Raw genomic sequence first — 17,157 nt, forward strand, 5'->3', positions numbered from 1 at the left:
TGTCCTAATGTTACAGACAGACTTCGTCTTTTTGCAATCCTGAAAAGGAGGAAGCTAATGAGCTAATTTCTGTTTCTTCAGGACGATGGGTGTGGGCGTGGCCAACATGTCGTCCCGTGTGGGCGGCATCCTGTCCCCGTTCGTGTCCCTGCTGGCTGACGTGTGGCCGCCCCTCCCCATGCTCACGTTCGGGGTTCTCAGCACTCTGGGCGGCGCCGGAGTCTTCAGTCTGCCGGAGACGTTCGGAATCCCTCTGCCGGATACACTGGAAGACGCCGAGAACTTGGGAAGGTACGCTTTTGGATGATATCACTAATCGTCTTTGATTGAATCACAATAATCTTTTTTTTTCTGTTTCTTTTTTTTCGTAACTTGACTATTTACCTTGTACACAAACACACTTTTATTTCCACAGAGAGCAGAAAACAAAAGTTGACAAAGAAAAGAAGATCACCGAACCCGAACGCGACCGTGACCTGAGCTACATTGGACCTGTAGTAGTTAGTGGCCACGTGATTTGGGACAATGAATTCTTCTTTTAGAATCATACGAGAATGTTGATACACGTATATCGGGGTGAGCCACGCGAACACGAATCCCTCAATATCAATGTGAAGTCGATTTATTTACACCTGCTCGCCGAAATATGCCGAGGACCGGCTCTTTTTTAAGGAAATTATCAATCAAATCGGTGTCTAGAATTTATTTTAGGTGATGACACATGCATATATGGCATGTTTGCGCCGTGCTTCTTGATTTGTTGAAAAATAAGACACGCCTTGGATTTGGTGGTGGGTGACGGTTTTATTGGAGCATAGGCATAACAATGAACATATCCAGATAATAATCTGTTTTTAACAATTGCAACGTCATATCATTTAGCAAAAATGAAAGCTATGGAAAGGTGAATTCAATGATATATGGTACTAAGCTATGTCTTTGCCATTTATAGTTGAGCAGCATCATTGAATCTCACAATGCAAGTCTAGTTTTATGATAGGATGATATGATTTTTCTAAAGCTTATCAAATATTGACTAACATCAATTACCAGCTGATCAAAACAAATTTTTAAAAATCGCTTTTAACTATTACAAGTATTACAAATGCTTGAAGTACAAAGAATAGAAGGAAAATTACATTATCATTTTAACAGTTACTAATGCTACTAGGGTGATTAGCCTCTACCAGGCTTCGGGAGGCGGCTGGAAATTCGCGGCAAACTGTTCTCTCAGCGCGAACCCTCTGGCATATCATCTGCCTATTTAGCCAATTTCCACTCTTTCCAGCCGCTTCCCGAAGCCTGGTTGAGGCTAAAGGCGATGGGGAACGTTTCCGTTGGTGTACCCAGTTCTCGACGGTCCCACCCGTCTTCTCTGTGTTTATCTCTCCTCGGTCTCGGCAGAACTGCCCGCGGGTGCCTCGGTAGCTGGGACGGCGGCGCCCTCCTCTTTGTCTGGCATTGCAGTCTTTGAAACCTGAGGGGAAATATGAAATGGGACGTCCCTTCGTTAATTCATTACAATTAATGCGCAAAAAACATACGCATACAAGACATGAATCGATTTTATTACTTATGACAATTACAAGAACTGACAATTGTTCCAAGTATGAGCAAGGAATAGAAATGAACCAGTGTTAGAAATACCCACTCTCGCCGCTCAAGTAATGTTTTCTGTGCTAGACCTTTTAAAACATTTTAAAAGTTTTAATACTGTACTTGAGTACTTTTTTACATTTGTAAATAAATGAATCAGGTGTAGTTTTATTTGAGACTTGTGTGTTTATTACTTTGAATTCTTTGTTGTCCGGCCGCTAAGTAGAATAGCTAATGGTTGACTTTATAGCATTGTAACTGGGGCTGCCTGCCAGAAATATTGATGGGCAACCTGGGCTTTCGCTTAGGGCACTGAGAATAATAAGTATTTCGAACTGATTCAGTACATAAAAAGCAGTGGCTTGGGTACACGATGTGGATTTAAGTATATGCGTTATGTAATTAGATATAGCCAACAGAAACAGTTTTAGACTGCTGCCCATGAAAGTTATCGGTTGACAAAGATGGCTGAAGCGTTACGTACAGCTGACAGTTCTGTGGGCATCTCAGCTTTCTCGCCGTCTTCACTCTTCTCAGCGGCAGGACCTTCCGTCGGCATCTCTTTGTCTTCTTCGGCTGACATTTCACTTTCACCTTCACCCTCAGACTCCGCGGACTAAACAACAAACAAACAAATACACAAACACACACACGTCAAACATATATCCCTGTGTTTGAAGTTCGTTGACCACATTGCCCTACAACGAAAGTCAGTAAACCTTGCATGGTTTGTCTAATATTCAACGGTACGCGTACTAAGGAGCTTATAGCTCCTTGACGGTACACAGGCTTATGATAGTTTGATGATCGTGTATAGAAAAACGTGTCTCTACGTTAAGATCTTTTATCACTATCAAATCAATGAAGCAATAGTCTTTGCTTTATCTAATGAGTTCCAGTCTTACCTGTTTCCAGTAGGCCACGTACGCTGGTTCATTACTTGTGTCGAATGGATGAGCCTCCCTGAAGAAGAAACCGTACTCCTGTAGCAAGGAAAATAAGACGTTACCATCAATATTAACAACGATTGTAGAGTTAGTGCCTCATTTGGGCTCATGAAATTATCCAATACAAATAGATACGTATTTGATAATAAAATTATTGCACAACAATTGTGGTACAAAGTATGTCATCTACTAGTACAAAACTACACTTTCATAAGACTAACCTAACTAACACAAGAGTGGGTCGCTAGTATGGGAAAGGTATGAACTCATTGTTGGAATTTCTAATATCTATACAGTCTTTAATATATGTCCCTAACTCCCTATGTATATAACCCACCCTATTAAAGAGCAGATCTTTTTCGTCGAGCTTCGCTGCCAGTTTCTCGAACACGGCGGTCCACCCCTCATCTCCCTCTGGTGCCTCATATAAAGTAGTAGCGTAACCGACTCCGGTAAGTTTGGTAGCGTCGAAGATCGTCACCTGTATTCCAAATACATACAGAAATGCACATGTTGATAGGAGTATGTTATGCCCAACGAGTGTTAGTAAGCACAGCCTAAGAAATAGCTAAATCCTTGCTACGTGATACTACGAATCTGTGTTAAGACCTAACCCTACTGTCTGTTGCGGTTGACATGTGGGGCCATCTAGTCTAGTACTTTGGCAAAACAAAAATACATATATACACAGATAATGTTGCGTTGTTCATATTTGATTACAATATATGGAGAACGTCGGGAAAACGTGTCTAGTATTCATACTCATGCTAGTTAAAATACATTGCTGTATACACATTTTACTGCTGATGGTTAGTTTTGGATATTGGCAGGAATAAACATGTCCTTCCATCCTAGAATGAGTGTCAGCCTTTTTAGCTTTCGTCTGGCCAGTAGCGGATCGTGGGGAACGGATGAAAGCTTAAAAGACCGACACTAAGGTTACTTCCATCCACGAGTTAAATCAGTGAATCAGATACCAACCCGCTCGTCGCTAGGCTTTGGTGTGTTCTCATAGAACTCCTCCGGGATGGCCGCGCAGCTTGACAATCCGTATGGGCAGCCTTCGACTTTGGGTTCACCCTGGGGAATAATTTTACAACAAAAATATGTATATCCATACATAGACAGTCAACGTTACAATGCCAAAAAGCAGTTACTCAAGCAACTGGATATGATTTTGAAAACGTCACAATGATTTTGAAAACGTTACAATGAACACGAATACAAGACAACACAGCGTAGCACACTATAGTAGTCTCCTGCACCTGTTTGATAAAGAAGTCCGAAAAGCAAAAAGAACATGTCCATAGAGTTTGATGAGTGAAAAGCGACCACACTAACCGTATGGTAAAACAGAGGCGACAGACTTCCAAGATCCACATTTCCATCATTGTTGCCGGCAAAATAGTCGTGCAGAGCAATCATAGTCTTGCGAGTGAAGAAAGCGTTGCATGATTCGGTGTCGACACAGGCATACATCTCTGAGAAATAAGAGAGAGTAAACATGTGGTTCAGTTTTGTACCATAAGCAGGGTACTGTATTCACCGAGTTGTCGTCATTGTGTTGGAAATTCATGATTGATAAAAACTGATCTTAAGAATCAAGTTTAAACTGTAATTTCCAAGACAAAAAGATGGACCTGACAAAGGCTGGAGTCGAAAGTCGAAAATTTGTGTAAGTCCGATTTTTTGCGTCGGAAATTACAATTTAAACTTGATTCATAATGACTTCTACCAACACAGATGAAGTTGCAAGATATTTCAATAAACCAACCATTTCAAGTACATGCACATGTCAAAACTTGAAATTCAGATGGTGTCTTTTGCCTCCTACCGGCTGACTTTGTCACGGCACTTCCCTGTGCCATGTTCAAGTTGTAAACGTGGCATATGCATTTGATACATTTCCAGGCAGTTACTAACATAGTTACTTTACTTGTATATCATGGGTTTCTAGGTTTGGCTAGACACAGCTCACTCACTGGGGTTCATGCGGATTTCCAGGACGTTGTCGCCATGGTCCTTCACCAGGCTGTGCAGTCGGGGTCGCTCTTCAGCGTCTGTAGACTCGGGGACGACGTCCTGTATCGACATAGCATGGCATCGTAGTTAAGTTCTTCAAACAAAGCGAGCAAAAGCTCTTTAAATACACAATTCAGGATAGAGACTCCGAGCTGATAGAATTACCAACAGAGATCCCGATCGCAGTCTCCGACAACTCGTTTTATTTCAAAAGAGTTTTTTTAAAACTAGACATGCCCAAAGTGTTTGTAGCTTATCCAAGCAAATACATGGTATGACAGCATAAAGCTAACAGACAAAGGATTAATTTAACAATATTTAAATTCAGATTTTACTGTTACCTCTTCGGAAACCATGCCTTTTTCCAGCTTGCGAACAAACAGTGCGTTGTGATGGAGCTCTTCATCCGCTGCAAAATACTCCATAATTCCAAACGTTTGCTGTGGGGATGAAGAAAAATGCTTTCTTCAATTGTCATATTTCTGACTAAGACGATGACTCTTGCACAGGCTTTTAGCTGGGGGGTGTCCAGGGTGTCTTTTGGACGCCCTGTACTGAAAATAATAAGAAATTGGACGCCCTACTTTTTGGTAGGACACCCTAAAGACACCCTATTTTTCCACTCCCAATCCCTGCCATGCACACATACCTCCCTTCAGCCTTACTATAAATACAAAAATGATGGTTTACTGGAGGAAAAAAACTCAAATTTGCACCTCAAAATGCAGAAAGTAGTGTTTGAGAGCATTGTGAATTTTAAAAAAGCCCCCCTAAAAAGCTTGCTCACCGTGCGTCTTCACTGTGGATAGCATACAATAAAAAATATGGACACCCACCAAAAAAATTCTACCTAAAAGCCTGCTCTTGCATGCAAGAGCAACTTTTACACCAACCTAGTACTAGTATATAAATGAAGCAAGATCCTATCTGACTATAATATTTATGATATCTGCCGCGTGTCTGCGAAGCTGGTGTGTTACGCCGAAGGGCCGTTATACCGGCCATTCAGATACAGATACAGATCTTTGGGAACATGTAAAACGCATAAGGACATTGCATATGCCTAGAGCTGTGTACCTAAACAAATTTTAGGTACAGGTACAGGTACAGGTACACAGGTTTAGGTACAGGTCCGGACCTGAACCTGTACCTAAAAAATTCGACCAATTTACATGCTCTTCTGAACTCTTTCAATAGCAACAAAAACATGTATACACTTGATAGTTAAGGTTTAATTTTGGTTTATGGAGAATGCTCAGATAAAATATAGGCAAAAGTAAGGTATTATTGTTTTCATGAACACACTGTCCTTACATTGGAACCCATTGGCGACCAGCTATTTCCACATTTAAGGTCACAAATAGGCATAAAATTGGTGTGAAATTGTTTAGGTACAGTACCGGTACGGAGGGATTAGGTATTTTGGACCTGTACCTAATCAATTTTTCCGGTACAGTATCGGTACTGAGTATCGGTACACAGCTCTACATATGCCTTAAGTATAACGGTAGCCTGGTTACCAAACCTATTATAGCTCCCGAGCCCTACATCCTCTCCTCAAACCTCTACATACGGAAGGGATGTGGGACTCGGGAGCTATAATAGGTTTGGAAACAAGGCTAGGATTAGGGTGGAATACTACAACACTCACCTTATCGTACGCAATGCCAAACTTCTCCAGACCAGCCAGTGATTTGTTGAAATGTATCATGGTCTGCATGATCTCCTTGTCGGTCAGGTCGCCGAAAGGCATGGTGTAACCGTTTACTTCGGTGGACGCGATCAGTAGAATCTGTCCAAGACGAGGATAAGTAGTCAGCAGAGTGTTGAAAGTCACTACCACTTTACACTTTTGTCTACCAAACATCAAGTAGTCATTGACAGAAAAGGCTGAAACGCCCAGGACAGACGTTCCAAGAATATAATATTTCAGGGTGCCCCGGACATTAAACCAGTCCTGTTAACACTCATAGAAATTGTAGGTTCACATGACAAACAATTAGTTTTAAATAAATGCAACACGCGTATGGAGAGTGACAGAGCTTGCTTCTTTCCTACAACGGACCAATCACACATCTAAAACTATATTACTGTAAGGGTTCGTGCGTTACGTACATTTTTGTCCACCGGTTCTGGAGGGACCGCTGCGATACGCTTGGGAACAAAGCTGCACGTCAGCATCTCTTTGTTGCACCCTTCCTTCGCAATGTTCGTCAAGTTCATCTGGAAAATACAGGCGAGGCAAAGGAATATGGTTTAGTGTTAACGAAAATTGTCGTTCGGTGCGATATAGCCAGCTGCCGCCGCGCCGCGTGCCAGAGAAGCTGGTGTGTTGAGCCGAAAGGCGGTAATGCCGGCTATACTGATAAAAATACAGATGTCTATTAAATATACAAAAATCTAACCTGTGTGTGATTTTGTGTGCGTGCGCATGTGCGCCCATGTGAGTGTGCATACGCAGGAACGAAACTGTGATGTATTTTTATTTTATTTTTTAAACAAAAACTCTATCACTCACATAGTGAAATAGTGGCCTTGGCATGTCAATCCTTTGTTGCTCCTTGTTGTAACCGTTGAAGTAGGACAGAAGCTTGGAGATGGCTTGCTTCGACGCTTCGCGGACACTGGTGCAGAACTTCTGCTTGGCACAGACAGAACTACCAGCTGGAAACAACACAGATATGATACTTGAACATGAGTGGCAGCGGGGTGTTAGACTCCATACCTGTTAAAGTGGGGCAACTAATTCAACGATGACAGATCCCAATGTCAACATGTTATTCGCAGTTATCGCCGGTTCTTCGTACAATCAGCTATTATTAAAAATAGATTGGATACAGTTGCCACATTCAGCTTAAAAAGCTTAATATTTTAAGAATGGACAAAGGAAAATTCTATACAAGTCTTGAAAGAGTACGATGTAAAGACATGCTACGAACATTGTGAAACGAGGTCTTCATACTATTAGGTAAATAAAAAAAATAAGTCACATACGCGTCTGTATTTTTTCCTCCAAGAAGTTCTCGAACCTTCTGACCGTTTGTCTCTTCACACAGTCGTTGTTCCGGCACAGATCGTCCAGGGAAGGAAGCAGCAGATCAAGGGCGTTAGTTTCATCACTAGATGAAAAGAAGAAGAAAAAGATAGCGGCATTGATTTTCAATATAGCCATGACAATGTAAATGGGAATCGTAACACTTAAGTCTGCTTTCCAGCATTCGTAGGTTTGTAAACAAAGTTCTAGTGGCGTAACGTTGATTGCGTTTGAACAGCATAACACAGGAAGCTATGGATGGATTAATACGACATTTGGTATGCGGTTAGGTCTTGACCTATCAAAGAAATTGATAGATATAAGGCCTCCCAGCGACTTCCCTTGGTACTGCAGCAGAACGTCCGGCTCTTGTATCCCGTTTATTCAAGAATTCCTTTTCTCCCGTATTTTTACATCAGGCATATTCAGTAGATCACCGACAACTTCACCTTCTACAAACAAGTCACAAGTAGCCTGGTTACCAGACCTATTATAGCTCCCCTGTCGTTATCATTTCCGCATAAAGACTCGGGAGCTAAAATAGGCCCGGTAACCAGGCTAGCCACAAGTAGATACCGAACGTCTCACCCTTTGGGCGGAGAGTCAAGGTGCACCGGGATGAACCAGTCTGGCTTTTCAGGCTCACACGTCACTCCCGGAAAAGCGTAGTAGAGTACCTAAAAAAGGAACCATAAACATTACACATGTTTAGATTGTGCATAAATGAATCTATGGATAGCTAACTAGCTAGATATGGTTAGGTAGTAAGATAGATAATCTAATAGCTGTATAGCTAGATATAGACAGCTAGCTAGCTAGCTAGATAGATATATAATTAAATAGATAGATAGATGGGTGTAGATACACAGATTTAGATAGATGTCGATGCATGTACTAGACTCTACAGCAGTATTCAGTCTTCTGCCTTATTAAGTGTCGTTTTCTAAATGTCTACACTATTCTGACTTAATTACCTGTTTTCTGACAGCCGTCAAGCTATGTTTTTAGTTTGTTTTGGTTTTGATGCCCACGATCATGATAATGATTCTGGCATACTCATTTTCACATGAGTGGAGTGTGGAAAGTCGTGTTAAGTGCCTTTCCCAAGGGCACAAGATTGGTGACAAGGTAGGGTTCGACCCCGAGCCGAACTCGCTACCGCTGCGCCACACGACCCCACTATGTAGGCTGGCTTGTACATGTACCTCATTGTGGCGATCGAACTGTCGGGACCCCCGGTTGTACTCGACAAATTCCAGCATGTTGGGGATGTAACAGATCCCACGGCTGTCCAGGTCCGCCATCAGAGCCTTGCCCTGGCGGTAGATCTCCTCCTCGTCAGCGTACCCGCCGAAGTGCCGCACGTAAGCCGTGAACGGCCCGGGGTAGTCCCGCCGGTGCACCTTCAGCTAATCATCGAATTGTAGAAGCAAAGAAAGAAAGTTCATTGCAAATATGTACATGCCCGAGGAGTAATTGCAAGTACATAATATGACATATTATATGACATATTATTATTCTTGTTACTCGTTAAAATGATGATAAGTAATTTCAAGTACACTTTCAGCTAATCAACGAATTATAGAAGCAAAGAAAGAAAGTTTATCGCAAATATGTACATGCCCTAGGGGTAATTGCAAGTACAAACAACATGTATGCAAATAAGATACAATGATATTATATTAATAGAGTCTACGTGATACTACATTCTACAGCATACTAATTTTGTTGGGTTTGACTTCTTTTCAGGCAGTGAGAGACCACTTCGTCTATGACATAACATATTACATTGTCATTATTACTCGTTAAAATGATGATAAGGGGATGATTATGATCTTCTGATTATATATTAATTGATAGATAATCTATTGGAAAAACAATATCGGACCCAACTGCTCCTTTTAACTGTTTACAGCGGTGAAAATACAAGTATATGTCGGTGATTAAACGGAATTGAGCCAGGCATCAAATAGGCTTATTCAACAGAGCCTCTACCAGGCTTCTGGAGGCGGCGGAAAAGAGTAGAAATCGGTTAAATAGAGAGATAACATGCCGAGAGAGTACATATTGCCGCACACAACTCCCTCGGCATGTTATTTCTCTATTTGACCGATTTCTACTGTTTCCAGCCGTCTCCCGAAGCCTGGTAGAGGCTATAGATCCAACAGACTACTTACGTCCATAACGACGTCTTGGTCGTATGGTTCTTGTCCGAAAACAAAATCGGGAAGCTAGAATGCATAGAATAAAAACAACAAGTTGTAGTCATTTCTTAAAAATACCGTTTTACCGTGTTACACACGCACGCACGCAAACACACGCACGCACGCACGCACACACACACGCACGCACGCACGCGCGCGCGCACACACACACACACACACACACACGCATGCACACACACTCACACACACACACACACACAGACACACACACACACACACACACACACACACATAAAGACACACGCACACACACACACAGACACACACAGAGTGTATGTGTGTATGTGCGTATGTTTAGATTGTGCAGAGCCAAACCTTTTCTGATGCAAGCACTTCTTCCGGGACGTCAATTGATTGCACGAAAACTTTGTTGCACTCGTCCTCCCCAGCCTTCCTCTGATATATCTGCCCCATGACCGGCCCGAACATTCGGAATGGCCTTCCTTCCATCAGGCCGGCAGCTGCAGAAAGTCAAGGTCAAGTTTATTGCATATGGGGCTAAACGCAGTACGTTCTAATTAGCTATAAGTACGGAATAGGGAGACTATGATACGTTCTATCAACATCTATGCTTTGCACGCTGCACACAGTGGGTAAAGTAAGCTGTGCATACCAAATTACACAAGTTACAGGGTCTCTTTTTTCATAGACACGAACTCAGGCTGGTCCTCTAATCCTATTCAAATAGTGCTATAACGAACCATGCAAGGTTTATCAATATGAATAAGGAATAGGTAATCTACAACTAACAAGTATGATCAAGTCACCGTTAAGTTTATCGTAGATGGCGCGCTGGGCCATGCCGTACGCGGCGTGCAGGTGGCATGACGGCGCGGCGGCGAACACCATTGACGCGGTCCCGGTGTACTCCCGCTTCTCTAGCGGAGTGTCATACGTCTGCAGGACCTTGGATTCAGGACAATCTGGATCTACACAAATAAAAAACGAATGGAAATAAAAACTTTGCCTCATCACAGAACATAAAGTGGATCGCGCACCACGGGCTGAGGCACTTAGGACGGGCTTCAAGTCGCGCACTGACAATATCCACGTTAGCGTCGTAAATTCTGTTTTATTATGCAGCGATGTGTCTTTGCCCCTATGCTAATTGTGTTTCCCTGTCCCTGGTGCTGACTCTGTTTCCTTGTCCCTGGTGCTGACTGTGTTTCCCTGTCCCTAGTATTGACTGTGTTTCCCTGTCCCTAGTATTGACTGTTTCCTGTCCCTGGTTCTGACTGTGTTTCCCTGTCCTTGGTGCTGATTGTGTTTCCCTGTCCCTGGTGCTAATTGTGTTTCCCTGTCCCTGGTGCTGACTCTGTTTCCTTGTCCCTGGTGCTGACTGTGTTTCCCTGCCCCTAGTGCTGACTGTGTTTCCCTGTCCCTAGTATTGACTGTTTCCTGTCCCTGGTTCTGACTGTGTTTCCCTGTCCTTGGTGCTGATTGTGTTTCCCTGTCCCTGGTGCTGACTGTGTTTCCCTGTCCCTGGTGCTGACTATGTTTCCCTGTCCCTGGTGCTGACTGTGTTTCCCTGTCCCTAGTGCTGACTGTGTTTCCCTGCCCCTAGTGCTGACTGTGTTTCCCTGCCCCTAGTGCTTATTGTGTTTCCATGTCCCTGGTACTGACTGTGTTTTCCTGTCATTGTTGCGGACTGTGTTTCCCTGTCCCTGTTGCTGACTGTGTGTTCGCTGTCCCCGGTGCTGTGTATGCCATTGCAAGGAAAGACATTTTGTTTCTTCAATACAATTTTTTCATACCGTTACAGTAGTTTTCCCCCGCCTCGACTCTTGTCAGATCGATGTCAGCGTCGACATCCTTGGGCGCTTCTCCCAACAAGTCCCAAGCCTCCGGATTCCCCTTTCTGAGGCAGACGGGTAACTGGTTCTGTACGTGTGCCTTTAACCCCTTCGCCCGGATGTACACGTGAGAGGCTCGGTCGTTGATCGAGAAAATGGCCACCTGGTTGATGACTCTCCCGTTCTCAGGCCTGCGAACAAAAAAAGGGAAAATGGAGAAGATTTCATTACATATATCTCACTCAATCACTGAACTCCATAGCGCCTCTGCATACGGCCCTCAAGGACTGCCTGTCTCTGGCTGCCACCCAGGCGGAGGTGATGTCCAGTCCTGCAGCCTGGAGGTCGGCAGACAGCAGGCCCGTCCAGGTGCGCCTCGGCTCCCTCTAGGGCGGGACCAGGTGGGAGGAGGCGGTTCTCTTACGAGAGAGCCTTACATACGAGAGAACATATATCTCTAGATATAAATTGGTACAAGATCTTAGTATCATTAAAAGATGAAACGTAAATGTATATACACATATTGCTATTATTATGAACGTAGGAGTACATACTTGAACGGAACATCAGCAAAATCATCAGCACCAAGAAACGTCATATGCCCAGAAAACATCTTCTATCATTTCAATACATTAGAAGACATACGATTGATCTAACATTTTACACATTCATATATTATTATCATTAGAGGCTGTTGTTGTGTTTATATCCTATAACAGAACTAGGTACTAGGTGAGTCTCAACTTGTAAGAATGGCCATCCTTACGATTTACTCTGTATGATGTAGTAGTAGTCATCGTCACCCCAGTATGGCTCCCCGTTCTTCTTCAAGATGCCGAAGAGTTTCTTTGCCTCCCTCTCGACAGAGAAGCCCAGGGCGGCCTTGTTCCGCACATTCCGGACGTATGCTATGTTCCTGGGTACCTTGTCAATCCTCACCTATGGTATAAGGTACAGATTACAAACAATTCATCCTTGCTAAAACTGGCGTCAGCTATAGAGCAGAAAAATAGCTCATCCGATGAGCCTGTGAGCTTTATTGGGCGTTTCTGGCTGTGTCGATTTCTGGGTTTTTAACGATAGGAATCGACCAATGTTCACAGATACCGAGCCTCATTCAATGTAACAGGGAAGATTTCAGACGACAAAAAAAAGATAGATTCTATAGGCACTTTATTGGTCTTTATTGTACATTTATTCCCTATCGGGCTGACCCAGGGAAAACCGCTCAAAAGATGCAGGGACAACCTTAAGGCAAACCTCAGAAGCTGAAAAGCAATCGCCCAGGACAGAACTGTCTGGAGAAATCAGTGTACACTACTAGCCAACAGAGCAGTTGCCATATCAAAAAGAAAAGGAGGAGATTAGGAAACAGCGCCCTCCCCTTTTTATCCCTTACCTTAGGGCACGGTCACATTTCCAAGTCGCGGCCTGGCCGGGTTGTTTGTGTGAACGAAAAATAAACAATTTGTATTAAGCGTATACACAAATAGTGCTCATGGTTAGTTTTCTCAAACGTTTTTTTTTTTTTGTGTGTGTGTGTGTTTTGCAGTCTTATGTCATAATTTTCGTTATAAACGACTGCCCGGCCGGGCCCGGGTTGAGAAATGTGACCGCGCCTTTACGGAGAAATAAAGTATTGCCGTACCTTGCTGTCCGTAGGTTTGGGGATGTTGTCCCACACGTCCTCGGGCAGGGGGATGGCCAGGGTCACCTCCCGGAACAGGTCGGTGGGAGCGCGCGTCTGGATGACGTTCGTGAAGGGTGCGGTCATCTCCACGCCTGGTAAACAAACGTTGGTAAACAAACGTTCATCATGTGTTTAATAGTCCTGATATTGTAGCCTGTAGGTCAGACTGTTGTCAGGGCTAGCCCCTCAATGCTACGGGTAGTCTGGTAGTCAGACTGTTGTCGGGGCTAGAACTAAGGGTAGTCCCTCGGTGCTACTGACAGCCTGGTTGCCAGACTGTTGTCAGGGCTAGTACTACTTGAAGGCTAGTCGCTTAGTTAGACCCTGAGCAGGGCCGTACTGCTGGTAGCCTGGATGCCAGACTGTTGTCAGGCCTGGCCCTGATTTAGACTCTGTACAAGGCCTAATCCGGGTAACGACTTCTGTAAAATTTCCCTAGGGACATGTTGGCCCCGGAGCCGAGGCGAGGAGCTAGCCTGCATAATGAGCCTGGCAAAAGTCGAACAGCAAGGCTTAAGTCATTGGCAACACACATTCTAAAGAAAGTCTATCTTTGGATGACCCACATACTACAGGTGATGTTCGTCCATCGTACTCGATGAGGAACTACAGGTAGTCAGTCAGTCTGTTATTACCGTATGGTGACCACCAGACTATATATATTACTTCCACATGTGATCCACGTGCACATACATAGTACAGTCAATTTTTATTTTCGTTTAAATAAAAGGCCTATATCTCCATACTACATCTATGAAACATTAAGGATGGATCAGTGTTTTTGGTGGTGTTTTATTCACCGACTTGTGAAAGTAAAGACATGATATATAATCATATGCATCCTTGTGTGAAATATTTAACCTAACAGTGAGCAAGACAAACGTTACTTATATTTCACAAAGATGTCTGACCTTGATCATTAGCGCCTCGGAAGTACTTCATGAGCCTGTGTCTGGCACGGAGTTTGGCCGTGGTCAGGGAGAGATCGAACACCGTGGTACTGACCGTGACCGTGGCCGGGGAGAAGGTGACGTCATACTCGGGGTTGGAGCACAGCGGCACAAAGTCTCTGTACAAGAGAAAGACGGTGTGAGAGAAACAGCGACAGGGCCTAGGTGTGTAACTAGGTGTGTTTTTTTCTAGACCTATCGCTAGTGGAACTCGCTGTCACCAAGTACAGTAGGGGCATTGTCATTAGATAGCTTTAAACAATGTTTAGAGTTTAATAGATGTTCAAGGGCTAGGGGTAACAAGTCGATCGGCGTAATGTAGCCAGCTGCCGCCGCGCCGCGTGCCTGCGAAGCTGGTGTGTTACGCCGAAAGGCGGTTATACCGACTATACAGATACAGATACAGGACAAGTAGACATACTAGAGAGACAACGTTATGTTGTACATGTTTTTCTACATTCGAAAAGAATCTCCTAGCCTAGGTAGTACCATCCTGGTTAGTCGCTAGGTGGAGCGACTGTTGGAGCGGACGTAAACTAACCAGGATGGTACCTAGGCGAAGAATCTGCGGCCATAGAGAAGGAGGAAGAGGGAGGAAGAAGAGACGGATCGACAGACAGAGGGGGGGGGGCGAAGAAGAGAGAGTAGAGAGAAAGGAGAAATAAACACACGGAGAAAGACAGAAGGGGAGGAGGGAGGAAAAGAACGGATATAGAGGAGGGAGAGAAATAAAGAGAGGCACAAGGAGAGAAAGAGCGGGGAAAGAAGGGAGGACAAAATGGAGGGAGAAAGTGTAACCCAAAACATTTATAAAGGTACGTGGGCACAAGCAAATAGAGTAGTATATTTCTAATGCGTTATTTCACACTAGGGATTATCATACAGGTGCAGACACGCTTAAAAACCAGACCATATTGTCACATATTAGAGTAAAAAGGAGCATAATCCTCCGAACAATTAGAGAAAAAGATCTTCTATTTTCCCGCATATTTTTCTGCTTCTTGACCACAAGACAGGGGCTACAAAAGCCTCGAAACCCTCCCCTACATCTGCTTGGAGATCAGAAGCTGTCATCTGGACACCACCCAGAGTGACCTGGTTATTGTTATTGTTTGTCTGTGATGTGTTATCAGGACCCCCATGTTGAGCTGACCGTCAGCACAACTCAGGCCAGGCTCCCGGTCCCTCAGTGACCGGTGTTTTTGCTGACGTCCACCGTCCCTTATCTGTTACCACACAGGGGAAAACAAACTTAACATACCTCACACCAGCTGGTACAGGAATGTTTTTGTTTGTGAACTAATTTTAAATATGCCATTTGTTTTCGGAGTGTTTTTAGTGTTTTTAGCCTTACGGAGGTCTTCTGAGAAGTCAGAGTGTAACTTGTTTTTAAGCACGCTGGTTGTTTTGTATATCGGTACACCGGATGTCCTTATCATGTCAACAAGTCAGCTTTACACAACCTTGCGAATTCCAAGGACATGATTTTTTGTTTTTCAAAATTATGTTTTCCTCCCGTCCTTCAAACCCAAACCTATGTACTAGTAAGTCAAATGTGTATCAATGCGACGCAACCAACATCAGAACATCATCAAAACTCTTTATGCCACTTGGCAGTGTCTGATTTGACTCTTGTGAATAAAAAGCGTTGTGTAAGAAAACCACACGTTTATATAAGAGCGTAACTCTACAGCAGTGAAACATAAGTCATTTCTTTCCTAGATATGTGATGCTATCATGCTACACTTGTGCAGTTGTCGCAAAATTTTGGTTTAATATTTATTTGCGGTATGAATCAAACGTCTTTTCAGTCACCAATGTTATGGAAAACACAGGTTAGAGAGAAGACGAATAGCCCTAACTAAAGGTCAGTCGTAAACAACAAGCGATGCTTCAGTGAGTTGATCGACAAAAGCGCGATTTCTTGGCGCCAAAATTATGCTACCCCTTTATGCCCTCAAAATTATGCAAACCGCACATATTTTTGAATTCCAGATTTTCGTTTCGTAACTACACAAAGGTACTAAGGAGAAAGACACTAGATGATATAAAAAAATTATGACAATAGCTTCAACCCTAGTCATCTGCATCCAAAGCCAGGCTCCCAAAGCACCCTTTTCTTCGCTAAATCTCTTAAATCTGCTCAAAAAGAAGGAGAAGAAAAACATCAATGAAAAGTTACTTACTGCGAAACCGCGCTGTTGTCGGCATTACCGATGTGGGCTACCACCAACAGAAGCAGAACTACGGCCTGCAACATAGTGGACATCTAAGTAAGTCGTTCGGCGCACAGCAAGAAAGACCAACTACTCCTCACGGCTTCAGCACAAGGAACTGATCGGCGGAGTCGCGACCAGATGTGTGTTAAAGGTCTGTCATTCGATGTTAATCATTTAGGATCAGAGAGAAGACACGCCCATTGTTTGCGTTTCAGTTATCTCCATGCGATCATCTTGTCTCCTAGATCCTTGCCATTCTTCAGATTTTTCTGGAAACAAAACTCATCCAGAACATCTCAGTCAAAGTCTCATAAAAAAAAGCTTGGTGCGTCTTCAAGCGGAGATTTGAAGTTAAAAATGAATCGGTTAAAAGAAAGTCATACTAAAAGATAAATTAATGACATTAATGTCCGTTCCTATGCTTGTGAACCGTGCTATATTGTACTTCATAGCCCGGTACGGTCTATTGACTGATTTCATACGATAACTAAAATAATGCCCTCAAATACAATGCCCTACAACGCCATCAAATTTGACCAGAAATAAAAATTGTAAAATTGTTTAAAACCCTAATCCTTTACAGATTCAAATGTATATATATGGTTTAATATTCGGCTGTTCCTTTTGTCCCGCCGACTGAACATTAGCCTGGGTGACAGACTGTTTCCAGGGCCTACACAG

General features: G+C 43.4%; 2 protein-coding genes across 2 annotated transcripts in view; one reads left to right on the forward strand and one right to left on the reverse strand.

The window, feature by feature from the left end:
- Nucleotides 1-1,069, forward strand: part of LOC109484365 — a 41,553-nt gene extending 40,484 nt beyond the window's left edge. Inside the window, exon 18 of the mRNA XM_019787617.1 lies at nt 416-1,069. Coding sequence (XP_019643176.1) covers nt 416-542 — 127 coding nt within the window. The 3' untranslated portion in view covers nt 543-1,069. The remainder of the gene's footprint in view (nt 1-415) is intronic.
- LOC109484501 lies at nt 664-16,614 on the reverse strand. The gene is made up of 22 exons (XM_019787787.1): nt 16,444-16,614; nt 14,219-14,376; nt 13,266-13,399; nt 12,384-12,556; nt 11,579-11,808; nt 10,592-10,753; nt 10,140-10,285; nt 9,777-9,830; nt 8,805-9,008; nt 8,188-8,276; nt 7,560-7,684; nt 7,084-7,229; nt 6,681-6,788; nt 6,217-6,357; nt 4,907-5,005; nt 4,526-4,625; nt 3,885-4,024; nt 3,525-3,623; nt 2,881-3,024; nt 2,502-2,579; nt 2,081-2,212; nt 664-1,477 (listed from the first exon to the last, which is right to left on the reverse strand). The coding sequence occupies exons 1-22, from the start codon at nt 16,524-16,526 to the stop codon at nt 1,382-1,384; spliced, it is 2,841 nt and encodes a 946-aa protein (XP_019643346.1). The 5' UTR covers nt 16,527-16,614; the 3' UTR covers nt 664-1,381.
- Between the last annotated feature and the right edge of the window lie 543 nt (nt 16,615-17,157).

Source organism: Branchiostoma belcheri, unplaced genomic scaffold (assembly GCF_001625305.1).
Source record: "Branchiostoma belcheri isolate BF01 breed outbred unplaced genomic scaffold, Haploidv18h27 scaffold7, whole genome shotgun sequence".
Taxonomy (NCBI): domain Eukaryota; kingdom Metazoa; phylum Chordata; class Leptocardii; order Amphioxiformes; family Branchiostomatidae; genus Branchiostoma; species Branchiostoma belcheri.